At 39.0% G+C, this 27,563-nt stretch overlaps 1 protein-coding gene and 1 long non-coding RNA gene across 2 annotated transcripts in view; one reads left to right on the plus strand and one right to left on the minus strand.

The window, feature by feature from the left end:
• The window catches only part of HIF1A (hypoxia inducible factor 1 subunit alpha), a 31,130-nt gene extending 10,017 nt beyond the window's left edge, over positions 1-21,113 (plus strand). Inside the window, exons 2-15 of the mRNA XM_086748435.1 lie at positions 5,474-5,664; positions 6,000-6,145; positions 6,248-6,332; positions 9,142-9,254; positions 10,365-10,567; positions 11,973-12,079; positions 12,262-12,409; positions 13,327-13,547; positions 13,733-14,013; positions 14,541-14,663; positions 14,860-15,254; positions 16,087-16,195; positions 18,977-19,103; positions 19,266-21,113. Of these exons, the coding sequence (XP_086604561.1) occupies positions 5,474-5,664; positions 6,000-6,145; positions 6,248-6,332; positions 9,142-9,254; positions 10,365-10,567; positions 11,973-12,079; positions 12,262-12,409; positions 13,327-13,547; positions 13,733-14,013; positions 14,541-14,663; positions 14,860-15,254; positions 16,087-16,195; positions 18,977-19,103; positions 19,266-19,417 (2,401 nt within the window). The 3' untranslated portion in view covers positions 19,418-21,113. The remainder of the gene's footprint in view (positions 1-5,473; positions 5,665-5,999; positions 6,146-6,247; positions 6,333-9,141; positions 9,255-10,364; positions 10,568-11,972; positions 12,080-12,261; positions 12,410-13,326; positions 13,548-13,732; positions 14,014-14,540; positions 14,664-14,859; positions 15,255-16,086; positions 16,196-18,976; positions 19,104-19,265) is intronic.
• LOC147600467 (uncharacterized) lies at positions 2,826-27,051 on the minus strand. Its single transcript, XR_015258639.1, has 3 exons — positions 26,963-27,051; positions 3,398-3,490; positions 2,826-3,117 (listed from the first exon to the last, which is right to left on the minus strand). It is a non-coding gene; the product is annotated as an uncharacterized LOC147600467 (long non-coding RNA).
• Positions 27,052-27,563: the final 512 nt, after the last annotated feature.

Raw genomic sequence — 27,563 nt, forward strand, 5'->3', positions numbered from 1 at the left:
AGTTACACTGGTGTAACGATGGCTGTGTTGGTGTTCTGCTGGGCTATGGCTGCAAACCGTAGGAAGGAATTGCATCTCCCATACAGCTGTGCTGGCAGAAGCAGCTATTTTGGGCTAGGCAGGAAAAGATGACCAAGTTTCGTACCAACTGCAGGAATGAAATCAACCGTAAAAGCTAAATACAAAGCCATTTACAGGTCTACTTTCTAAGTTCTGATACCATCACGATGACATACAGTATTAATGTATTCTTGTATTGTAATAGCCCCCCTCTTTTTTTTTTGTCTTTGTGACTCCATTTCTAAGCCAGATATTTTCCATACTAGTTTCACAGTTCTCGGGAGAGGTTATATTTAACATGGAAGTGCTGTGTATGAAATCTTGTACTGGCAAATGATGGGAATTAACGTCGGAACTGAAAACTAGTTAAAGTTCAGTAATGAGATGTTACCAGATTTGAGGCACGTTATTAATTTGGATTACATTGCTTCCACATGGTGTAGTTCTGTGAAACTGTTTAAGAACAGATACCGTGGTAAATACAAAGCCGTTTGATAGCAAGAAACCATTCTAAAGAGAAAAATGTGAATTGCTATCAGAAGATGATTATAATTTTTTTAAAATGTGCTCAAAACCAAAATTAATACGTGCACAATAGCTGTTTTACATAGGAATTGAAAACAGCTATAGAGAAAAATCTAACTGATTTGAGAAACAAAGTTAGAATGAGAGAACGGATAGAAAATAGATAACAGCACTAAAGAAACATAGAGAGGAAAAAAATGAAGTAATAATTACTTGTGTTAATATCATACTGTGTACACAATGTAAAATTTTCCTTGACACTGGGTGATGATTTAAGAAACTAGGAGACAAAGTTGACATGTCACTTATTTTAAGATCTGTCCATTTTTAATCTCGTTAGTAATTTTTAATAGAAATTTATCAGTTACTGATGGCATTTTCCAGGGTTCTTTTTGGTCTTAGTTACTGGTGGTAAATAAGGAGGAACATGTCAGGTTTCAATGTGACTGGTGGTTAGTTATATGCTTGAGGGGGTGAAAACTGTGGGCTGTATTTGGAAGATTGGATGGAGGATCACTTGTGGAAATATGCAGTGGTGTGTGGAGGGGTCTGTGGGATGGTATGGGGGGAAAAATACATTGTTTGAGAGACGCTCTGGCCCATAATTCCAGGAGTTGCACGTTCGAGTAGAGAGGCTGTGTTACCACCTGTAACTGGTGCACATGGGATTGCTGCTGGTGTGCTTTGTTCTGAAGGCTGTTGGACCAATTCTTGCTTGCTGTAAAACTTTATTTATATTCACCTTGCCATATATTGAAGCCTTTTTGATTTGAGGCCGTGAGTTGGGAGCCTTGGGTAGTACCCTTCAGCTGAGCTATCGGTTCAGCTGCAGTCAATCCTAGTGGTGAAATGTCTTTTTGCTCTGGGTCTCTGCCTCTGATATTTTTCAGAACTCAGATGTGTATTCAGCTATTGCATGTGAACACCTTTTAGACATAAAATATGCTAGGTATTGGGTTTGAAATTGTTAGGGAAACACTGCTCTCTGTGAGCTGCAGTGCATAACTTGCTTTGGATTGCCATCTGCTTCTGTATTCTGGTGGGAGAAATACAAAATGGAAATGAATGTCTGGCACTGAAATTGTGCAGGAAACATCATACCTGCAAATGCCTGCAATTTCCTGTCTAGCACCGGCATTTCTGATATTTTCACTGCACGTATAAGGCACTCTTCAGCTGAGATTATTGTGCAAGGCTGATAGCAGAAGGTTGTAATACAGCTCTTCAGTTTGGGGTTTATTTTAAATGGAGCTTGGGTTCCTATTGTGTCTGCAGAATGGTATTTCTGTTGTAAAGACCATGAGTTTTACACGTGGACACTTCTGAAAATCTCTCTTAAATTATATGACTGCATTAAATTGATTTTTAAACTGATGCCAGTTGCCATCTCTCTGTTTAAAGTCCTCTTCCTTGAGCTCCTTTTTTTTTTTTTTTCCTTCCCCTTGTTGAGTGAGAGTTCACTTAAGAAATAAATTTTCTTTATAGGAATTCAGTGTCCTCTAATTGACTACATACAAATTTGTGGGCAGGTGCACACAGTGATTGTGTACTTTTTCACTTACTTTGTGCAAGTGGAAGTAACAAAGCTTAGAGTAGTTGCAACAGTAAAGGATTTCTTTTTTGGCTTTTTTTTTTTTATTATTATTTGGTGGCATCTCATGTTTAGGCAACTCTGACTTCACTTGGTAATTAACCCTCATTTGTGAAAGACCTTTTCCCTGTTAATTTGATCCATTAAAGAAATGCTCTTTGAAGCTGGTAGTTAATCTTCCTATTTAAATGGCTGGGTTTTACTCAGATTGGTTACAGCTTCGATTTAAACAGCAGCTAAAAATAGCAAACTTGTGCTGTACAGTTTAAATATCTATCTATAGTAGTAGCCTTTCTAGAAAGGAAATACCTAGCAAGAAGGAGAGGGGCTGCGCCGCGCGGACAGCAGCACTTGGCACCAACGTTGCGCTTTTCCTTGAGTTTTGACCATCACAAAGTCAGGCAGCGCTCCAGCAAGCAGCAGTTGATTCTCTTACTCCGGGATTAATTTTTAACGTAAGTGCTATGAGCTTGATTTGAGCAGCGTTTCAGTTGGTAATTAATAATTCACTGATTGCGAAGTTTTGACTGTTTATGGTTGAAGTCTGCTGCTAAGCATGCTAAACCCCCGGCAAAAATCTAGAAACTAGACAAAATACTTTGAAGAACATTAGGCTTTGAGAAAGAAAACACAAGGGAAAGGGCTGAAGTCGCAACTTGTGAAGTTAGCACGTATTTTCATCTCTTGCATTGTCCTTCTCTACATGCCCTTTGTGATTCACAAAAGCCTGATGAACTTGCAGGCTTGAAGCGCACAGCATTATTGCCAAAGCACGGGGGTTTTAACTTAAAAGTGTCTGAAAAGTGTCTGCAGTTGGAAAGGAAGCCGTGACAAAACTGCAGGCATGGAGGCAGATGGAAAGCAATTCCTTCCAGTAATTCTCCCTTGAGTTTCCATTGTAGGAGGAACCTTCTGCAGGTGAAGGGATCTTGAATGAGTAGCTAACAAAGGAAAATCAGAGGTATAAAGGTGAATCTCTCTAAGGCAGCATAATTACTTGCTTTACCTTTGTCATTGAAATCTGTGGTCCAAGAAAGAAGACAAAGACAATCTAGATTTTTTTTTTTGACCTTCACACTCAATTTTCCACCAAGAGAAAAAGTACTTTAGGCCTATCTTCAGTGAGAAATGTTTAATCAATCAGGTTATATAGCTAAAATATTTTTTTCAGTATTGTTAAAGCTTTGTCAGACTTATCATAATGGCTGTTTCCAGATATACCTGTACGTCAGGAGCCTCGAGCTTCTCAGACCAAGATATCCATGACTAGTGCAGGAACATCTGTTGTCACAGGGAAATGAAATGTGAAGAAATCTGCAAGATGGGAAATATTATCAGATATTTCAGGCTACCCTTCTGAGGAACATGAGCTTATATTCACAGAAACAGAGAACCATTTTATGTCCAGGATTTTTTACTGCTGTAATACCCGTAAGTTAGTTTTCAGAGATCTTCGTTACTATTATGTTGATTTATTAATGTTTCTCACTACATAGAAATAGTATTTCTGTGATCTAGCAGCCTGATTCTGCCACCAAAGAAGAAAACATAATCCTATTCTTAGCTCTTACAAAACTTACGATTCTGAAATTCAAGCTCCTAGTGCTTCCTTCTGCTGGCAGTGGCAGGAGGTAGGAGGAGAGGATGGTGGGGCTGGGGATGGATGGAGGTGCCATACAGTTTTATGAAGTTGGAAAAAATGAAGGTAATCGTAGAAGAGATTCTTATGTCTTCCTTTGTCTTTATCACAGTTTATTAAACTTCTTTCATGTTTCAAGGCATTCGCACTTCCAATGTCAGTCTTAATAGTATTGTCGCTTGCATGTTTCTGCACAAACTAAGCAGGTTTTTGGCAGTTGTGGGTAGTAGCACATCAGGTAAAGGACAGAAAACAGTTCTTTTGGGTATGTGTTTGGATACTTAACGTTGAATCTGGTTTGTTATTTACTAGTCAGTATCAGCTCGTTAGTTGCTTTCCTCTGATTTGTGGTACATCTCACAAGATGTGTACTGATTAAAAAGTGCTTTTGCACAGACCTGCAGACTTAGCAACGTGAATTTGGCAGTGGTAGTACGTGACTTGTATGTGTAGTGAAATTTGAAAAAAGTAATTGCTAAACCGTTGGTAGTAAATAATGCAGTGGTTTATTTTCTGTGTTTTTCAACTAGTGACACTTAACCTCTTTATGACAACATTAAAAGATATGCAACTGAATTATAAAAGCAGTGTTTATAGACATATGTTTGTCTTACAACTTGCATGAAAGTCAATGGAAAAAGGGGATCCTACAGATCAATGCAACTTCCTTTTGTATCTCAGGTGTATGCAAAGTGAAGACAGGGTGCTTTCAGGAGACATAAATGTATAAAAAGAAAAATGGACAAGAATACTGTGTGCTTTTATATTGTCCACTTAAAAGCACATTTAACTGCAGTGACATAATTTCCTTGGGGACCACGGCAGCATTGAGTTCTTGTTCAGATGTAAGAAAAATATGGAACTCCTGTCTCAAAATGCTTAGTTCAAAACTCATGTGACAGATGTGTGAGACAAACATGAACTGGTGTGGGTACTGTGCAAAGGAGAATGATCTGCGTTACCAGCTGACGGAGAGTCTTGGTTGTTTCGGTGCTTGCTCTTTGTGAGTTGTCCTTTACTTTACGCGTCCCACCAGAGGCGAGTCTTACAGAGGCAATGGAAGGAGAATGAGGCAACTTCTTTACAACTGGAGTTTTCCAGTATAGGAGAGACTGTGGAAGGGGCTACAATGGAGAAGAGCTGGGAAAGGGACTTTTTGGACTACTTGAAAAGCAGTATGCTTCATGCTGTATTAATATCCTTGCTTATCTGACCCATTAGGTGAGCTTTGTAAAGATGGTAAAAAGGGAGGAACTTGGAGAGTGTACATGATACTACTGGAGCATGGAGCTGGAAATAACTTACACTGTAGTATTTTGAGTGGACTTAAGGGGTTAGTAAAGAGGAAGGAAACAGGATTTGGAGACTAGAGAGGCAGCAGTCGAGGTGTGAGATAAGCACTTCAGGAACAGTTCTGTGTACGTAGATGTCTGTTTGAAGAACTGATCTTGTTGGAAGACTCTATGGTTTGAATTTAGTTCTGGCAGAGCCCAAATGCAGCAGAACTCTATACATAGAATTACATTTACACTTTTAAACTGAGGTTTTGAATTATTCAACTTTGATAAGGGGTTAATTAGCTACTGGGCAGCTTAGTTTCGAATTTAACTTGCACGGAGAACTGTTTCCTATATTAATCCCAAACTTTGTTTGTATAGGATTAGCTCAGAACGCAGAAAAGAGAAGTCAAGAGATGCAGCTCGTTGCCGAAGGAGCAAGGAATCGGAAGTATTCTATGAGCTTGCTCATCAGCTGCCCCTGCCCCACACCGTGAGCGCGCACCTGGACAAGGCATCCATCATGAGACTGACCATCAGCTACCTGCGCATGAGAAAGCTGCTAGATGCTGGTAAGTGAATAACGTAGCAGAATCTGGAAAAGGGTCTGGGAGTATATTGAGGAAGATGCTATTGTTAAAACCTATCAGCAGTTAAATTAATTGGTAGGCTTATTGGGTTTATGTATAAAAGCACAGAGGTTTAACCTCACTCTGATTTTCTGTGATTTGTGGTGCCATTCACTAGAGCTTGAAGAATTTAACTGATCACTTATCTAAGTGAATTATACTGGTTTTGAACAGTCCTGCAAGATTGACTCCTTGCAGACTGGTGCCAGAAGTCATTCCTGATGGTAAGTGAAGAATGGCTGATGTTTAATTAAACAAAAATGTGTGGCTGCTTGTAGGTGAGCTGGGGACAGAAGCCAAAATGGAGAAGGAACTGAACTGTTTCTACTTGAAAGCTCTTGATGGATTTGTCATGGTTCTGTCTGAAGATGGGGACATGATTTACATGTCTGAAAACGTGAACAAGTGTATGGGACTCACTCAGGTAAAACACTGACACTTCCTAAGACTGTTTCAAATCTGTAAAAGTTGTTACATTTCTGTATATGTAAAGTTAGACATCTGTATACCTCTTATTTTTTTGCAGTTTGAGTTGACGGGGCACAGTGTATTTGATTTCACACATCCATGTGACCATGAAGAGCTGAGAGAAATGCTTACGCACAGAAATGGTGAGAACAAAGAAAAAAAATCAATTTAATTTACTTATGGATAGTTCCTGTTGCCATTAGTACAGTTGGATATCTGCCAGAAAAAGTGTTGAGAGAACAAACCTTGCTTAAATCTCAAAATAAACCTTGTTCAAAGATACTAACAACAGAAATAACCAGAATGTTTTGGCAATATCTTAATTGTAGGAGAGATGAAACTTAGTACTCTTTAATCTAAAACTTGTTTTAGATAAATTGTCTAATTTATAGTCATTATTTTGCTAAATGACTAGAATGGAGTTATGGAGGGTTGAAAGAATTAGCATGCCTACAGGAATAAAACTAGAGGTAGGCTGAATGAGAATGATCTTAAGTGATTACTATAGAAGGATATGGCAAAGTTTTTGAATGAGTGCATTTGTCTTGTCCTGTAAATGGAAGCCCAGACCAACTTAAAAGCAAATGGTTTCTTCCAGAAATCTGTGGTGATATACTTAAGGACAAAAAAGATTCTATATTTAGGACACTGAGAAACTCGTAGTGGAAAACTTGGACAGCCCCCAAAAGGGCTTTGGGATTGATGCGTCTCTGCACCTTTTAATTGGTGCATGAAATTGGTATATTTTCACAGATCTCTGACTCTTTTCTCCATCCGAGGGAGCAGAACACCGTGTTCACATATTCTGTACACTTTTGAATTTAACAAATGCCCATGAGTTACTGCTTTTAAGTCTTCTAAAGGTTTGTTAATGACTATAAAGAGTTGGCAGCCTGAGCGCCTCCAAACAAACCTGCTTTACTTGGTTGTCAGTAGTCTAAAATCCGACCTCTCCAATTCCCGTTTCAGCAAACAAGGGTTATATGGACTCTGAATCTAGATAGTGATAAATTACCAAGCCTGACCTCCGCTTTCATGTAGCGCTGTAAATCAGAAGTTTTTTATGTTGTCACTCTATTTAATTCAGTGGAAGAGACCAGATAAGGTATCATAGCATTAAGAGCCCCAACTTTGATTTTGTAAGCGTTTTCTAAACTTGGCTGCCTTTAGTATTGAAGTCTTTCTAAAGCCAGGTTAGACTTCCCCCCACCCCGCCCTTTTGGAATCCAGCAATGCATCGGGGTGGGTGGGGAAATAACTTCACTAAAGCAGTGTTTAAAAAAAATGGTCTTGTTACAAAAGCTTATTCTTAAAAATGTCATATTATTGAGTTTCATGCGAACCAACTCTAGCATGTCTAAATTGACCAGACTGGAGTAAGATGTCTGGAAAGCATTATTACAAAATCTGTTTGGCCAACGAAGTTGGCAGACGAAAGTCTAAATTACAGTAATAATAGTACATTTTTATATTTATTAGAATTCCCAGGTTGCATTCTACTGCAGCTCTTACATCAGTGGAATTATTTTGGTTTTGAATTGAGTATTAAATACTCCCCTTTGGGATTGTACAGGTGCAGATGAATAAAAATGTGACTGGCAGAAGCTGGACTGTGTTCTGATCTTATGAAATTGCTTTTTAAAGCTTAAAGCTGTGATTTTAAAAATAATGTCCAATGCTGAATCGGACTTGAGAAAGTTGCTCCATCTTTTACAGTTGCTTCTTAAAGCAGAGCCTTAAGCATCAGGAGTTGGTAGCAATAACATTTTGTGATCTTTAGTGATTAATTTCTAGATTGGTTTAACTCTTTTAAAAACATCCTGAATTAAACAAGTTTTGGCTGCTTCTCCAAGCTCTGCTTCTCCCCACCCTTCAATTGAGGATGTTTTGATGGGGCATAAAGTAGGTTTGTCCTCGTTAGTCCTTGCCTCTGCTAGAAGCAACAGGCAAAGTAACATAGTGACTTTAATGTTTTCTAGTGAATTTTGTCAGCAAGCCACCATGAAGAATTCAATATTTACTATTGTCTGTGCAGGATGAGAGCAAATATTGTATAAACTTGTATTAGAAGTAAGCTTAGGTGTTCTAAACTTACGTGTGCCATGATTTGGTCCTCACTCCTTAGCATACCTCAGCAAACTTGCTCTCTTCCACCACTCCTTATCCTAGGTGCTTTCTTTCCTTCTTCCATGCATAGCAAGCTGCTTGCAGCTCTCCTGATTGGATCAGTTTGCATTTTCTTTGCCCAGAATAGCCTAGCTAAGTAATCGACTCGGAAAAATTCTCCCCTGTAAAGGCAGAAACTTAACATAAAACCTGCTGCTATCAAGTAAGGCTAAAAAATTAGCGCTGCTAATAGTAATTTGTATTAGGATTTCTTGACATCTTTTTTTTTTTTTTCCTCAAGAATGCTAAAAATGTGTTTAAAAACTTAGTCCTTGTTTATTCTAACATGCACGGAGGAAATACTCAGATGCATGTAAACAGCAGTTGTTAATTCTGAATTGAAAAACTTAAAATACTGCAGTCCTGAAGGACATACTTGATTTGAACCTTCCCACAGTGAGTTACCAATGCATTTCAATGGAAACCAACTCAACAGTACTCATTCTGCATGTGCTTTTCTTGTCCTCTGTCACAATTTTAAAATATATCAAATTTTCAATCAGTCTCTTTTTCTCCCCACAACTTTTTCCTGAAATCTGGGAATGTGGAGTTGGCTACAAATATGATACTGATCTTAAAACATTGAAACTTCAGTTTTTTGCCTACCTCACAGTAAAACTCATTCTGTAAAGTGTTCGTATCAGAAGTAGTTAACCTATCAGTCTTTTAAAATTTTTGAGGGGTCTTCCCCTAGTCTTAGACGTCTGTAACATGGTTGGGCTTTTTTAATGCCTTTGGAAGATGATCCGAGAGCTTAAGAATTGGTTTATTATTTGCTTTTGCTAGGTCCTGTGAAAAAGGGCAAAGAGCAAAACACGGAGCGCAGCTTTTTTCTCAGAATGAAGTGTACACTGACTAGCAGGGGAAGAACAGTGAATATAAAGTCTGCTACGTGGAAGGTAACTAATGCAAAGGAATATTTACGTAGTTTGGCAGCTTCCTCTTCAGATGTCATAACTCACTATATTTCAACATTTTTACTTCATGTAACGAGCATGAGTTTCACTAAGTACTTAACTATTTTAATGATTGTACTTCAATATGCTGAATTTTAGTGCTGAATACATCACGGAGGTAACTGAAACAATGTTTTAAAATTAGTTTTTTCAAAACTCTTCTACTGAATTCTTGATTTTAAATTAGAGGTCATTTACTTACTAGAAATTATAATTACTGAATATGTTTGCGTAAAGCCTTCTCCTCTGAGGAAAAAATACTTGACACCACTTATGCTGATACCTGATTTCTTTTGATTTGACACTGTAAATGTGACAGTTGAGGTCTTTCTGAAGGACTTCAATACCATTCTTTCTGAAGCTGCTGGCTATCCCTTTTGTAACAGTTGGAACAAAAAGAGCCCAGCCTGATAACTTTCTGCAGTGAATGCATTTTCTCCTCTGTACAAAACGTAACCTTTTATTGTATCAAGTGGTATTATGGCACACAATTCTATTTTATAACTTAAATGTAGTTATTCTGGATCAAACAACTTCTTTCTCCTTTGTTGCTGTCTGGGAACAATTTCTACTTCAGAATGGTTAAAAAGAAAAAAAAAACCACAAAATGCAAAACTTCTTGTCTCTTGAAGAATACATTTGAACTCCAACATCACTTCTGCAGAAGATCTAAAATGGAGGTTGCTACTATTACCATAACTTTCACATTGAAATAGTAAGATACTTTCTGCTGAGGCAATTGCTTATCAGTGTCATCATTAATGTAACTTTCAAAGAACAGTTCACAGAAATCAGACATGCGTAGCATTGCTTCAGCCAGCGCCCAAGAGGAAAGAATTGGCAGCCTGTGTACTCATCACAGTCTGCCTAGCGTGAGGAGGAGAACTGCTGCTCTCCTTCAGCTGTCCACCTGAGAGCACTCCTGCCTTTGTGGTTGCTATCACATCAAGGGGTTGGGAGGGGAAGGACTCAGCTGTGGGTGTGCTAATAGAAATACAATTGTGTTGTCTGACAAAGAACCTAGTCTCTTTTTAAAATGTTACTTTTCCATAGGTACTCCACTGCACTGGACACATTCGTGTATATGACACATGCGGAAATCAAACTCACTGTGGCTACAAAAAGCCTCCCATGACGTGTCTGGTGTTGATCTGTGAACCTATTCCTCATCCATCAAACATTGAGGTCCCCTTGGACAGTAAAACGTTCCTCAGTCGTCACAGTCTTGATATGAAATTTTCCTATTGTGATGAAAGGTAGTATATATTGTACTTAAAAAATTAATTTGGAGGGCTTGCAGGGTTGGTACATGTTGGCTAATGTTGGCCTTACGCATTTATGTAGTCTTACTCGTTAACTTGGTTCATCTGTGCAATGGAATTGCCACTGGGATGCTGTGGCTTTTACTAACTGATCAGGATGTTTTATTTAAAAGCCAGATTTTTAAATCTAAGGAGGGTGTAGGGTTATTACTCTGGAACAAATCCTTTGCCTGCAGTTAATTGCCTGTTCAAACTGATCTTTAGTGTAGTGGCAGCAATTAAATTGAAATGAGAAGATACTTCTGGACGCTGTAAAAACAGGAAGGATTTTAAGTTTGTCAAAATGGTAGTGCGTTTTGGTGCCTGAAAAGAGTGTGTGTGTGTAATACCTGTCAGGTGCATTTTACTGCTACCATTTCCCTCCTCTCCCTTCCTCAGGAGATCAGTGTCTGCTTTCTCTAGTCCAGAAAACCCCCCAAAATTCAGCTGTACTTTTAATGCAGTACATCTGCTGTTGAAAATGAGATTTAGTGTTCTGGTACAAACCATGGATGTAGTCAAATGTGTAAGACTGCTCTGGAAACTTAGCTTGACAGATTTGAAAAACAGAAGTGAAGGAAATAATTGGCCTGAGATTTTTTGTTATTTGGAGGGCTTTTTGTTTGGCTGGAGGTTTTTTTGTGGTTTTAATTGGGTATTATTTGTTACTACCTGTTTCCTTTTCTTTATAACAAAAGCTAACTTCTAATTAGTTGCTGCAGTTAGATGCAAAGAAATGTTAGCGCAGGTTATTTTCTCTCCTCTGCAGTAACTTCACCTTTCTAGGACTGATGGTGTCACATAAAAGGTACTTATTTGGTCACATTCTGCGTATAGAATAGGGCAAAATAAAAGCATTTCCGTGGCTAGCACTGCCCTCTGGAGGCTGAAGAAAATACTGTTTGTTTTTTTTTTTTTTAAGCTGACAGTGATTGACAGTGGAAGAATAAACCCGATTCCTAATTTTTTAGTTGCAGGTTTAAAACCTTGAAGCATGTCTTTGTTATTTTATTAAATTCTTATTTGTGTGTAAGCTGGATATTCTAGTCCATAAGTAGCTGGTCTACCTTTAAGCAAAAAAAAAAGTCTAGAAAGCAGGGATTTACTTAATCCTGTCTACCACAGGACATGATTTTACTTCTTGTTGAACATTTATAAATCCAATGCCTGCTGAAATTTCTCTTTTAAAGAAGCATAAAAAATTAGCAATTTATTTCAAAATGAAAACTCCCAGTCAACCAAAATTGCTGCTAATGTGTATGGAAGTGACTCTAAGGATCTTTCTAGATGTCCAGATGCTCTAGTACTTGTGCTAGTCCATGTCTGCTTTTACTTAGCAATTTCTTCCCTTGTTTTAAAGAATTACAGAGTTGATGGGGTATGAACCAGAGGAACTCCTGGGTCGCTCAATCTATGAGTACTACCATGCGCTGGATTCTGATCATCTGACCAAAACACACCATGACAGTAAGTGAAAAGATGTATTTAAAGCTCTCCAAGTACAAGAGATAAGATACAGCACCGGGGAAAGCAGCAGCAGAACAAGGGCTTTCTTTTAATTGCAGATAAAAATCTGCAGTGAATACTTATCTTAAACGGTTTTGGTTTTTTCTGCCTGTAATTAAAGCTGGTGTCCTTTCTGCCTTTAGTGTTCACAAAAGGGCAGGTGACAACAGGACAGTACAGAATGCTTGCCAAACAAGGTGGCTATGTCTGGGTTGAAACTCAAGCAACTGTTATATACAACACTAAGAATTCTCAACCACAGTGCATAGTGTGCGTGAACTATGTGTTGAGGTAAGCTGAGCGGACATCGTTATTCTTTGTCATCATTTCTGCTGAAGACAAAGTTAGATTCTGATGGCACTAAATCTTTTTTTTTTTTTTTTTTTTTTTCCTTTCAACTTGCTGAGAATGTGATCCCCTATTGAACACGTTATGATGTTACTATTTCCTACCAATTAGATTTTGCTTAGAATACTGCCAGTCTTAAGATTAGGAATTGTATTTGAAAACAAAGCTTTTTTGATCTAGTGATGCCAGTAGGAAGATCTCTGCAAATGAGTGTAGGGCCAGCCTCTTCTGTAGTGCTGCGATGGAAGTACTTGAGAATTTTTGTGCATTCTAGACAACTACCTAATCTTTGTCCACAGTCTGGAGCTGTTCATTTCACTAAGAACTTTTAGTCATGGAATCGGAGCAACAGTAATGGTGTCTTTCTTAATCTCATTTTTCTTTCTTAGAATTCCCTTTTTAATTGAAAGCTTCAACTGAAGGCAGACTTGTTGACTATTTTTCTGCAATTGTTTAATAGTCCTAAATTAATTTTTCAAAATGTTAGTGAATGTACCAGTATCGCTCTATCAACATACTGCATGTTCATTTAAAACAAAGAAAAGTGTTTTAGGAAATACTTAACTTTTTTTCTTTCTGTCAATGCTTTCAGAAAAGCATGTTTATTTTTGTTACTTTTTTTGATGGCACCACAATTAGTGTTTGCTTGGTCTGTTGTATTTGGTGAAAGAATGAGTAAGAAAAAAGGAATTCTTAAAGTTCCTGTCCTGGTAATTTTGTGGGGTATGTGATGTTTTGTGGGTTTTTGGTTTGTTGTTTTTGTTTGGGTTTTTTTGTTTGTTTTTTTTTTTTAAACTTACAAAACTGAATTTATTCCTTTTAGCTGTTCTTTAACAGTCATCTTCCTCTCTGTCTGACAGTGGAATTGTCCAGAAGGATCTGATTTTTTCACTTGGACAAACTGAGTGTATGCTGAAACCAGTGGAGTCTCCTGATATAAAAATAACCAAAATATTCAGCAAAGATGACCTGGATGATACAAACAACCTATTTGAAAAACTTAAACAGGAACCAGATGCTTTAACTGTGCTGGCCCCAGCTGCTGGAGACACAATTATCTCTCTAGATTTCAGCAGTAATGGTGGGTGCGCGTTTAAATTAGAGAGTATGCTTATTAGTAAAGTTAGTATTTTACAGTAAATTTCAGAAAACAACCTCCCAGTATCACTTACCTAGTGCTATTTTAGCAGCTGTTTAGATTTAATGAGGTCCGTAGACAGGCACAGTATTGTTACTTAGGTTGATGGTTTCTTTTAATTTTTATAGAGTCTGATGAACAACAATGTGATGAAGTTCCTTTGTATAACGATGTAATGCTCCCCTCATCCAGTGAGAAATTGCAGAATATAAATATGGCAATGTCCCCACTACCTGCCTCTGAAACTACAAAGCCACTCCGTAGCAATGCTGATCCTGCACTCAATAGAGAAGTTGTATCAAAGCTGGAGCCAAACACAGAGCCACTCGAACTTTCTTTTACCATGCCTCAGGTGCAAGAGCAACCAACCAGCCCTTCTGATGCAAGTACCAGCCAAAGTTCACCTGAGGTTAGTTACAGAATTTGGATACGCTGTCATTAAAATGTATGTGCTGCTGGGGCTTGTGGAGCAAATCTGGTTAAGGATGCAGCCAAGACAGGAACTGAAAATTATTTTGATGTTGTGACTTAAGCTCATGCTGTGATTGGTGGGAAAAGATAAATTTGCATACTGAGAATGATCTTTTCATTAAAGTGAGTCTTGCAAATGAATGCAGTACCATCTGATAGAAACAAGAACTTGGGATTGATTTTCCTAGAAGAGAATCATTCAGAGACAACTTCTCTAAACAGCAAATTAGTTGTAATAAGTTGCTGTGGAGGCTACTGCCAGGTTCCACCTAATTGTGTGCTTCCCAAGCAGGGTAAAATTGAATGTGTACTGATAAATGTGTTTTCCTTTCCTGTTTTAGTTTTGTGCAACTATAGCTTGGAAATAGTTTTTTACATTAGAACACTTTTTCAGGGAATCTGTAGATACAATGCAAAATTATGTCACGACAGAAACTAAAAACTGTGCTCAAAATGTTTTCACAGCCCAGTAGTCCCAACAACTACTGCTTTGATGTGGATAACGATATGGCTAATGAATTCAAACTGGAATTAGTGGAGAAACTCTTTGCAATAGATACAGAAGCAAAAAATCCGTTCTCTACTCAGGTAATATACATTAACTTAAAATTCTGTATTATCTTAATACTTATTCTCCTTCCTCTTTTATGTAATACTTCTAATAAAATAAATTGCAAAAAAAATACTGTAAGGATTTGGTAAAAGGAAAAGCCTAAATGAAGCCATGAAGTTGCAGCTGAGATGTTCTTACATATTTATAATTTTTACCTCTCATCTTTTCCAGGAAAGTGATCTAGATTTGGAGATGTTGGCTCCTTATATCCCAATGGATGACGACTTCCAGTTGCGATCCTTTGATCAGCTATCTCCGCTGGAAAGCAGTTCTTCCGGCTCTCAAAACGCAGCCACCATTACCATATTTCAGCAGACTCAGACACCATCAAGTACTGCTGATGAAATAAAACCAGCGACAGAACGTGTGGATGATGCAAAGACGCTAATTGTTCCTTCATCTCCTGTCCATGTCATCAATGAAACGAGTAGTGCCCCAGCGTCACCTTACAGTGGGAACAGGAGTCGAACTGCATCTCCAATCAGAGCAGGAAAAGGAACGTTGGATCAGACGGAAAAATCTTGTCCGGGAGCGCCCAGTTTGCTAACAGTTACTCTGAATAAAAGGTATTTTAAAAGTCAAGCCCTAGTATCTGTTCAAGAAATTAGATGTAACACATTTTTGAACACTGCAACTGTTGTATGTTGTCTTCAGCATTCTACTTCAAAGTAGAAATTGATATGTTTAAATTTGGACATTTCAAACAAGCTTTTTTTGATATAGTGAGCTTCCCTGAAGTTAATTTTACAGTAGCTTTTACATAAACATCTTTGTAATAGGCAGCTACTGCATGCAAACCATGTTCATCATTTTGTTCTGCCTTGTATCTGACACGCGGCCTTTTTAAAAAAATGCAGTAGGCAATTTACAAGTAGTTATACCCACACAGTATTTTGTCCACTTCATTATGAGGTAAGAGGCGACTGCAGTCTGTGTGCTACATGTATCGCTTTTAAAGCAAGCCGTATTTCATAATGGTGGACTGTGGCGTTTGTAGCAGATAGTTATCATGACAGAAAATCTCACAAAGTCAAACATCAGACCTTCAGTACATAGAAGCTTTATCTGTATATAAAAATATTCAGAGTAGATTTTTCCTCACCCTTCCCTCCCTTCTTTCTGTTGGAAGTGAATTGCTGAACTTTTATGCTTTGTTTTTTTTTTTTTTTCTGCAAAGATTTTAAAATTTTTGTTATAACCATTCTGAGCTTCACAGCAAGATTAAAAGCTAACATTTGCTATGCTCATAGACAATGATTGTTGAAATGATTCAATTATGAAAGAAAAGTAGTATAGTTCATAAGTGCAGTTCTGTGATATTGTATGTAAGTGTCCACAAAAGAAGAATGGCTTGAGGATAGTAGAAACGTCTTAACAGCCTGAATCAATTTTTCTTAGATCTACTGCAATGGATGAAGAACTAAATCCAAAGATGCTAGCTTTGCATAATGCTCAGAGAAAACGAAAAATGGAACATGATGGTTCACTTTTTCAGGCAGTTGGAATTGTGAGTTTTATTTTACCATTTTAAAATATTCACTTTTAACTTTGCAATTTCTGAAATGAGGCATCAGTGCAGACTCCTGAGTTTAGCTGTTGGTATGGAGTGGAATCTTGGCATCAGGGATAATTGCTCGATAGTGAAAATCCCACATATATGCAGATACTCTGATTTTAATTCTCTTTTACTTACTGCCAGCTGTTTAAAAGTGCCCTCTATACTCAAGCACACTTCTTGATTAGGTAGAAGATGCTTTTTTGTGAACATGTGTGTTCTTCAGTAGAGTATGCACAAATGTAAGACATCACATTTAAATTTATAATTGCCATATTTATTTCACTTTTGAATTCAAACTCAGTTTTCATATTTGTCAGTGCTGGATATAGTGTTGCTTCTTTCTATGCTTTCATTTTTCCATTTAGTCTGAGATTCCTTTATTTGATCAGATAGCAAGACCATCTGAACCAGAAGAGAATAGAATTCATATAACCTTGCAAACATATATTACTACCACTTTCATTTCATGCACACTCTCTCTAGTGTTAGTGTGTGTGTGACTTTTGAGTACCTCATCATCCTCTGTCTTACCTAAAAAGTTTCTTTCGAATAGCTATTCTTAGATTTGTGTCACTTACTTGGGGCTATCCAGCTTGTTATTTTCTGGAAGGGTATTTTGTCTCCATGATCTTTGTCGCTTACTGTCAGTTTTTAATATTTTGAAGTGCTGAGCTTTGTTATTACATACTGTTATCTCTCTTCTTGCCTTCATTGCAAATTCTCACTTCTCTAAAGTTTTTGCACAGATAATTCTACAGCAATGTGGCCTTTGAGATTCTCTTTCTCTAGTGGTCCATCTCCTAGGTGTAGTCATCCATCGTGTCTTACAGCGCAGGATTATTTTTCTTCTGAAGTATCAATTATTCCTGTATTAGCATTCTAGTTTGTGCATGAGACAATCACTGTATACTGTCTTTATCACGGCTCTCCTCTAGAAGAGCTGAGAAAGCTTTTATATGTCCTTTTTTTTTTCTATGAGACAAGCAGACTTGATTTTTTTTTTTTTAAATAATGATCATACTTACATTTTTGTTTTCATTTGCTAAAAGCTTTACACTTTCATGCATGTTGTTCTGTTGCTTCTAGTAGCCCTGTAAGAATTCACAGCTCTGCCAGAAATGTTATTGCCTTTCATTGCCTCTTTCTCTTGAGATAGTGCTATAGCTGTCATGGTGTTGCTGATAAAATATTCAAAATAGCATGGGATGTCATTAAATACACAGAACACAAGTGGTTCTGTATTAACTGCTGTAATAATGTTCAGGCTTCTATGCTTAGTGCCTTTTTAATGCCTTTAGATTCAAACTTCATCCTTTGCTAAATGTTTTTCTTTTTTTCTGTACCTGACAAAAGTGTTACAAATATTTTGATGGTTTCTGCACAGTCAGAAGCTGAATTTTCCATGTAGCTGGGTCTTACTGACATTATTTCAAGCAAGTGCTTTTGTTAGCTTCTTTCTCTACAATGGATTTCTGAGAGGAAGAACTAGGCCTTGCACACTCACAGAAGAAAAATGATGTTAAATCCAGGATTATAATACATGGTGTTCTGGGATTGGGCAAAAATTTCCCATAACTTCTTAGCTGTAAGGAAGCAGGACTTATTTTGCAAAGAGTAAAAATGAGTGAAGACAAAAGTAAAATACTGCTTTAGTTTTCTAGAAAACATGAGAATTAGCCAAGGGCAAGATGTGTTATAGGAGGATTATGAAATAATGATCTGAATCAATAAAATCAAAAAGATACAAGCTATACCTTTCTTGGTAGGAAGGGCTGTATTGCATTCACAGTTAGGAAAAAAAAAAAAAGGCAACAACAATGTAGGTGACTGACCTTACTATGAAATACAGCTTCCAAGCCCAAATTGTTTAAGCATTAACTACTATTATACAACTGTCCTTTTGACTTGCATGGATGTTTTATAACTTGAAAACATATTTCTTTACTATTTCAAGTGTTCAGGATAACGGCAGCGTTCTGAAATACCTTTTCCTCTTTTTTTTTTTCAGTAGTTAGCGCTACTAACAAGACAAAACTTTGCGGATTCAACTACTTTTGCTAGCAAACTCAATACTAAGATGGCATTTTTTCCCTTCCATTCCGTCTGCTTCAGTGGCAGCTTCTTCTTACTTATCCTAATTATACGAAGCCTTCAAAAGCTTTCTAATCTCTCTATCTTCTATGCTGCTGTCAAAACAATATGCTAAGGAGCCATATCTGCAATAGAATGGCTTAGGACTGCATTCCCCACAAGACTTGGGTCAGATGGCTTGGTGGCAGTAACTGGAGTGCAAGCAGAATGTACCTCTTTAAATTTAGAACCTAGTGAGGTTCCTGAATCTCCTGTCTACGCTATTAATCTCAGTGCAGAAAACCATTAGAGACTTCAGTGAAAACCTGATGCTTACTCACACAAGAGCAGTGATAATTAAATGGGTGTGTATGTGTACATGCTAATCTTGAGCATGGTAACTGGTGATAACCAGGATTTAGTAATTGTTTTCTGTAAGGGAAGTAAGATCTTGAAATCTGATTCAGTTTTCTTTTAAATAATTTTCAAGGCCAGTGTACTTGGAAATACATTTCTCCCTAAGTTCTGAATGAAATCCACTTTAAATTGTAACAATGCCCACATTAGTAATTAGTGACAGGAGTTGTTAGTTTGAAGAGGGACGTGGAGGGCTAGAATGATACAGTGTTCAATAAGATGATTTATTTTATTTCTTTCTAGGGATGTTTATTCCAGCAGACAGGTGACCGTGGAGGAAATGCATCACTTGCTTGGAAACGTGTAAAGGGATGCAAAACAAATGGCCATAATGGAGTGGAGCAAAAGACAATCATTCTACTATCAACTGGTCAGTATCTTCTTTTAATGTGCAGAGGGGAGTGGAGGGGGGCTGTGTGAAAGAACTGAGTGACAAAAACATACCCAAACTTACCTCCCCTGTGAACAACTCTGGAGGAAGTGTGAAGCATGGTGAATAAAGTGCACTTTTTTCCTTCCCCTCCCTCTGTAGACATAGCAAGTAAACTTCTAGGGCAGTCGATGGATGAAAGTGGACTACCCCAACTCACGAGTTACGATTGCGAAGTAAATGCTCCCATACAAGGCAACAGAAACCTGCTACAGGGTGAAGAACTGCTCAGAGCTCTGGATCAAGTTAACTGAGCTTTCACAATACTTGTTCCTTTTTTGGACACTGGTGAATCATCACCTAAAGCAGTCTATTTATATTTTCTATATCTGATTTTAGAAGCCTGGCTACAGTACTGCACTAATTCAGTTAGTTCAGTTTTGATCCCCTTTCTACTTATTTTGACAGTCTTTTTAATATGTTCTTTATGTAACAGTAACTCAAACTATAGTGCATTTTTAAAATTCTTTGGTACATACACTTTTAAGTCCATTACATTTAAACCACACTTGCAATAGCAGCTTTGAAATATGCACCTGATCTAAAAAATGTATTTATTTTTTTTGGCTGGGGAGTTGGTCACCAAAACTTAACATTAGTAAAAAGTCAATGCAGGAAAAACTGGCAATACTTCCATCGTGCTCTTCATAGGTAGTTGGAAGACTTGTGCTCTCTTACTCTTTATGTTGAAATTATAAATGGTTTGGGTTGGAAGGGACCTTTAAAGATCATCTAGATACAGCCCCACTGCCATGACCAGGGATATCTTCCACCAGACCAGGTCGCTCAAAGCCCCGTCCAGCCTGGCCTTGAACACTTCCAGGGATGGGGCATCCTCAGCTTCTCTGGGCAACCTGTTCCAGTGCCTCACCACCCTCATAGTGAACAATTTCTTCCTTCTCTCTAATCAAATCCTACTCTCTTCCAGTTTAAAGCCATTACCCCTTGTCCTGTCACTACATGCCCTTGTCAAAAGTCCCTCCTCAGTTTTCTTGTAAGGCCCCCTTTAGGTACTGGAAGGCTGCTACAAGGTCTCCCCGGAGCCTTCTCTTCTCCAGGCAGAACAGCCCCAACTCTCTCAGCCTGTCCTCATAGGAGAGGTGCTCCAGCCCACTGATCGTCTTTGTGGCCTCCTCTGGACTCACTCTAAAAAATAAGTTTTTTATTTTAGTAGGTTTTGTAAGAAACAACAATGCTTTGCAGCAGTGCATTGTAGCCACAATCGCACAATATATTTTCTTAAAAAATACCAGCAGTTCCTCATGCAATATATTCTGCATTTATAAAAACTAGTTTTTAAGAAGAATCTTCTTTTGTTTGCCTATGAAATCATGTTTAAACCTGGATTATGTCATTATTTTAGTCACATTGTAATATAAATTGTTCTTAAATGCTGTCGTATGCTTTTTACTTAAATGAGTGTGGTTAGTCAAAGGAAAGGCTTTATCTGGAAAGGGCTAGCAGCATTTTATTTGGATACGTTCTCAATTTAGAGAGAGTTTGATGTTCTTAAAGTAGTCACTTTGCCAGCTTAAAAAAAAAAAAAAATCCCTGCCTGTAGTTGTTGAAGTTAATGCTAATATTGTGTATGATCTTAAATCTAAATGTTCAGCTTACCCTGTGTGGTATAGGTGATATTTCAAGCAGATTTTAAAACATCTTGCATTGTTAGCAAAGTTTTATCTAGTACATCATTGAGTTGCTCAATATTTTGATGTTTTGGTTTTATGCACCTTGTTGCTATTAACATCCATATGTTTTCATGTAGATTTCAATAACTTGAATATATTTAGAAGCCTTTTTATTTAGAGATATATAGTTGTCACAAACATCTTATTTTCCTATATCTACTGTACAAAACCTCCATTCACTCATTCTTTTGCTCTTTGTGGTTGGATCTAACACTAACTGTATTGTTTTCTTACATCAATAAACTATATGTGGACCAGGCCCCCTTGGGGAGTGTGTTATCTGAGAGAAATGAGATAATTTATATTTTTGTTAGTGGTTATTGTTCATCCGTGTTCCCTTTTTAACTTAGAGTTGATTGGAAATCACTGCTTCCTTCTTTTGATTGTAACATCTCCACATTAATTATTTGAGCCTATTCAGTACTGAAGTCTCCTAGACAGTGTTGTACTACTGCTCGCCAAAGATGTTAAATTTTTAAATCTGTTATCACACCAGTTAGCAAACTTGAAAGTGAGGAGAGAGCACATTTGTGTTACTTTAGAGTGGAAAGATTTTTCCTTATGAACAGCTTACAGGTTTGTTTCTGGAAGCTTTATCAAGGTAACACTGGAAGGCAGGAAAATGTAAAATTCACAGGAATGATCAAGTAAAGATGGTTTCTATCACAAAACTGCATGATTAAAAAATTAAGCTGGTACTTGATGATAAAACTTGTTCTACATTCTTGTGTTATTGACTTAGTAACTTCGACTAGGTGACATCTCTCATTTTGCTGTCATAAAACACGATGCTACTGATACAACCTCGTAATGTGTAAATATGGTCAAGATATTCTGTGCATTCATCAAAATATTTTTTAAAAAAACTTATCTCAATGTAAGAAATCAAATGTAGAGTGTTGTAATAATTACTTTGGATTTATTTTGGAAACTGGTTTCATGAGACTCTTGAGTCTTTTGAAATCAATATAATGGTACATAAGTGTAACCTGTTTCTAAAGTTACTGTTTCACTGAAACAAGCACTTTTCAGTCTGACACAACTGTATTAAACTAAATGGAGATTATTAGCTACCCACCCACAAAACGAAAAAAGCTAAGGTACTGGTAGCAGAAGATGGTTGCATACTTCTTAAAGCTTGTGTAGAAGTTGTACAAAGAGAAGAGAAAGCGTGTAGGTGCACCAAGCTAGAGTTGAAGCTTTGTGCAGAGAACATTTTGAATATAAGCACTTGCTACTGAATAGTAAAAGATTTCTAATGCAGCCTTTTACATCTGCAAAGCTTAAAAAGTTCTCTGGATAAAAGCAGCAGAGCTACTGCATACCTGCTGTGGGAGGTTTCTTGGATGGCATTCTTTCCACAGCATCTCTTTGCCTGTCAGCGGTTAAAAGGTTTGATAGTGAAGTTGCTAAAGGCTGTGGTGAAGCACCAGCTGTTAGGGGCATCCCTTATGCTTAGCTCTGCTTGGATTGACATGATGCTTCTGTGAGACAGCGAGGAAGTCTTGCAGACATGTGAAAGGTACCAGTGGGTTCTGCTTTTCTTACTGCCTTGGCAAGCTTTGAGCTGGCCTGGTGGCTTATTTCTTTTCATCTCCCAAGAGAAATGTCATACCTTCCTGCTTAAGGTTGTTCTGCCACTCCCCCAACCTTATTTTGGAGGAGCCTGACCTGTTTGGATCTGTCAGTTCCTCTTCAGTGTACGTTAAGAGGGCAGTAAATTTTCATAGAGAAAAATCCATGTTAAAAAGAGGAAGAAAAGTGAGCTAGAGACACTGAAGAATAAGAATAGGAAAGCAGCAGTAATTGCTGTGGTCTTAAGAGCTTTGCCAAGTGCAGATGTATTTTCACAACATCTAGCAGTACAGCTTTTAGCTGCTTTGTTGGAGGGGAAGGGCAGGGGGTTGTTTTGTTTTTCCCTTCAGACTCTAGGAATACACAGTCTGATTCTAAACCTACTTTGGAGGACAAGTTCTAAAATAATTACTTTAAATATATTCTTAGTGATTTTGAATAATTTATTTGCTGACTTGCTACCTTTTAAAATGTTGAGGCACTACATGAGAGCATTTATCCTTTGTGAGTAGCAAAGAATAAATGGTAGGTAGAGACAGTGTTTCTTTCTGCATATGAAACATGCTAGGTTATCTGGAAAGGATAAACTGAGGAGAATAACAAAGCTTCCAGGAGGTTATCATGATTGCAGCAGTAGTTGAGCCATGCCTTCTTCATGGCATAGCACAATTGTTATTTTTACATATGAATTCTAATTGATGTTTTTATCAACAACAGTGATGGTTTTGTTAAAAGGTAAAGGAATTTTTAAACTAGTATTTATGATGACATGATCCATTCCTTTACCTGAAAGCAGTTATGATCAACTACAGCTGTACCTCCCAAAAAGTCACTTAAATCTGCTGTCCAGTAACTTGATCTCAGGTGTAATATATTGAGTAAACTACGGTAGCCTAGAGTCCAAAGTACATTCCTTCCTCCCAGGTAGTGTACGTTGATCTTTGAAAACCTTTGGGTGAAGTGGAAACAATTTACTATTAAGTTTCCTTTCCACACAATAAACACGCCCTAAGTAATTATTGAATTAAAGAATCACAGATAAAGGCCAGAAAGAACAAGTAAAACTTTACACATAACCCTGGTGGCAGCTGAAAGACCTCAAAGCTTATTTTGGATGAATTGATCAGCTCTGCTTCCAATGAAATACAACTGTAACCTGTAATCATTGGAGGTTTTTTATTCCTAAACTACTGCATATTTAATAGTATTTTTTCATCATTTAAAAAGCTGTTTAATTAAACAGCTAAACAACGGTAACTAAAAACAGAAATGGAGGCTGTTTCACCAGTTATCTATTGGCAAGCTTTTTCTACTGTTACACTGCTGAACCACCCCTTTCCTTTGAACGGTGCTGTGGAAGTCCCGAGTACCCGACCAGTGTGACCCAGGCCCTAGCTGGACATGCCCGAGGCCAACCAGCTGCTACTGAACAGAACACACATCTCACTCAAATGTCACTGCACTTACGCACATTATCCAAACTGTAATTGTCCAGCATGAAAATAAACATTCCACAGGTCAGGAGTACTTTGTAGGAAGACCATTTTCATAGGAATTCACGTGAGTTGGGTGTCCAGCTTTCATTAAAAGTACCATCAGCAATCAGGCACTTGACTCCCTGGAAAGCTCCACTCTGGAGAACTGGGATTTTTGATCCAAATTCTAAAAATGAGTTGTAATTTTCTTTCTGCTTCCCTGTTTACCTTGAGCAAGGCTAATCAAGCTACCAAAAAGTTAAAAGAGTTTGCTACTGGATTTATACAGTATGGTAGATTTTGTGAATAATAGCAGTATTCTCTCATGAAGAAGTGGTATATTTTAATGGAATTCTGTTTTTTGGAACCAAGTACAACGTATTGCAATTGATATTCCTCTTGAAACATTTTGACATACTTGTGACTGTATTTCTTTTTGATTGTGTAACGGTATAAAATTCAATAAAAGAGGGTTTGTTTCTAATTTGTGACATCTGTGATCTTTCTGTTCATCCCTTATCCCTGTTCTAAAAGACTGAGATGGCAAAACTTTTTAAAGTGAACTAAATAACCACTACCCAGCATAACTAAAACTCCTCGCATGTTTGAGGTTTGACTAAAGTCACAACTAAAGTCAGAAACTTTGACAGTAGGCATGCATGTGGTCTATTTGCCAACAGCATTTATAAATTCTGTCCTGCCCTTACAACTGAACCCTGTTCACCTTAGACATAATTGTTATCCCACCTGAATTAAGGAGACCACATGCATGAACAAAAGAGGTTAAGCATACAATTTAACAAGTCAGACACTGGGAACTGTGTAGGCTTTCCTGTGAGAAAAGAGGAGCGAGCAACAGCTGCGGAGCCAGAGGGACAGAGAACATCTATGATTTGAGGAAGCACATCAAGAACACCCTTAGTAACAAAACAGAAACTAGTCTGGATCCAAGATGACGTCTCCAGGTGATTTCAGTTGCTCTGCATACACGCAAATAATTTGGCAAGAACTTGTGACTCTTGTTAAATCAATACCACTTCCTATTGCACAGATGAAAAATCTTGTGCAACATTTTGCTTTGTTGAGAAGTCTGGAAGCAGAAGGCATGTGCTGTCACAGTAGAATATGATCTTGTTATTTAGTGCTAGTGATACTTTTGTAGATACAGAAGTTTGAATACACTATTTAATAAAATACACCCACGATTTATATTCTTAAAAATCCATGAAAACATGATATTATGATATTTTCATGTTTTCAATTTGAAAAAGGTGTTCTAATACAATCATACGAGGTATTAAAAAAAAAAAGTGGTCTTGTGCCATGTGCAACTGGAAAAACCCCTTGTTATTTTTATCTGTGCAGGATAAATGGCTTCTTAACTTGCAACTTATAAGCTAGGAATTAATAGGGCAAACAGGACTTAATCCTTTTGTTTAGGAGTTAAATAAGAATACAAAGAAGATACAGTAACCAGCACACTCTTCCTTACATCATGCAATTATTTAAGTGGTTTTTTTTTTTAGTTTGGAAGGCAGTCTATTAAGAATTAAAATGTACTGATGAAAAATCTGACAGAGCACTATACACACAATTTATAAAGAGTATTAATTAGCCTAAAAACTGACACTGTATTTCATTGTATATACCACAGAAGGGGAATTCTATAAAGAGATCCTGTTGCTTTTTTTTATTCCTCTGCATTTTCATTCTTTAGACAAACTTTCTGCAAGGAAAAACTTAGTGCACATTAAAACACGGACACCACAGCCTCATCCTCACTACTTCTTACATCATCTTACCCAATGAAAGTGTCATGATATACAGCCCCATCTGCCTCAGAAAAAAAAAAAAATCCATCTAGCTTTTTTTAAAACACCATCTCAGAAATCACGACACTCACTGCACACTTAAAATACAAAAATCAGAAAACACACTCAAACTTTACAAATTCTGCATCGTTCCAGAGCCGAGCTCCTCTGCTCCATTTAAACGAAGGGATAACTCCTGCAACTAACTAGGAGTCGGGCTCTAAATAATGACAAACTTGCTCCGTGACGTGTCAATTATTAACTCGCTTGTATCTGGAATCCGTAAGTCCAGTGTGAGGGGAGAGTACATTACAACTGTTTTCCCAGCAGCATTGGCATTCTGTTTCAAAATCAGTGCAATCTCTTGAGGACAGGTGCACGTACTGGATGAACGGGGTCATTGCCCTATGTCTCTGAACATGAACCCAAACGGTAGAGGAAAATGTCTTTTCAGATAAATAAATTTTAAAAAGCCAAACCAAACGCAGCAGGTGCAGCTCTCCCTCTGCAGCTGCTAAAACCTGCCCAGTTCACGTGTAACAGCTCGGCTAATGGTTCTGTTCCTGTAATCAATAGAAGGGGAAATCAGTGGTGCTTAAACGCAACAGCTGTTCAGCTGATGGCCAAGGAGCGACCTTTGGATCAATTAGTCGATGCTAATGGCGAATGGGAGAACATCACAGTAGCAGAAGCAGCAGAATCTAAACTTCATTCTACAGTACGTGATTGTTTTTAAAAGCAAAACGTGAATCTTTAACCTGACCGCGGTGCGAAACTCCTGCGGGTTTAAACGTCCTCCCAAAGGCATCGCACAACCAGCCCATCGTATTCGCTGCGTGTTCTTCACGCATTTTTTCATCCGTTAAGGTTGCCCAGGGCAAAGCCAAGCTCCCCCAAGCCCAGCTCGCAGCCCCCCCCACCCCATCTGTCCCCCCAGGGATGCAGAAGCATCCAGGCGCTCTCCCACCCCGCTCCCCAGCGCAGGTGCTGCCGCCGCTGCCCAGCTCCGCTCCCGCAAAACCGCAGCCCGTCCACGGCCAAACCCTTGCCCGCCGAGGCTATTCCGTCCAATTCCGGGATCGGAGCCCCATTCCCTAAAACCCCTCCTGGGAATTGCCAGTAGGTTGCAGGGCTTCTCGGGGAAGACAGCACCCAAAAAGCGGCTCCCCCGTTAAACGCCTTGCGACCGCCCCGAGCCGGCGCCGGCCGCTCGCCCGCCTCCCCCGGTGCCGCAGGTCCGTACTCACTCGGGGCTCGCCCTCGCTCCGGTGCTCCCCGTCCCCAGCCGCCTCGGCAGCCGCTCGCCCCTACGTGCGCCGGGCGGGAGAGGCCCCCGCCGCCCAGCGAGGCCGCGCCCACCCACCACTACGTGCGGTTCGGCAGCCGCGGCCCCCTCCCCTCCCCTCCCGCCTACGTGTGCCCGGGCATGCGGGGAGCGGGCGGCCGCCGGGTGATCCGCTGCCCGCCGCGATCGCTCGGGCGGAAACGCGGCTTCCAGCAGCGCTGGGGCGGGGGGGGGGGGGGGGGCTGAACCTGCCCCGGGCGGCGGAGAGGCCGGTAGAAGCCCATCGCGGGGCGCGTCTGGCCGGGAGCGTGGCGGCCCGTCACGTCCACATGGCAGCCGCGGCACTGCCGAGCCCCTCTCCCTCCCCGTTCCCCTCAGAAGGCCCCGCCGCTGCTGGGTCTACAGAGCCGGAGAAGTCGCTGCGGAGAATGGAGGGGGGGTGTGCTTTTGCGGGGACCGAGGCGGGGAACGCCGAAGCCCCAAAGCTCCTGGGGGCATCGCTCCTTCCCGCCCAAACCTCCTCCTCTCCCCGAGGCTGCGCTTAGCCCAAGGGGTCTCTGTGC

Source organism: Chlamydotis macqueenii, chromosome 5 (assembly GCF_036417535.1).
Source record: "Chlamydotis macqueenii isolate bChlMac1 chromosome 5, bChlMac1.mat, whole genome shotgun sequence".
In the NCBI taxonomy this organism is placed as follows: Eukaryota; Metazoa; Chordata; class Aves; order Otidiformes; family Otididae; genus Chlamydotis; species Chlamydotis macqueenii.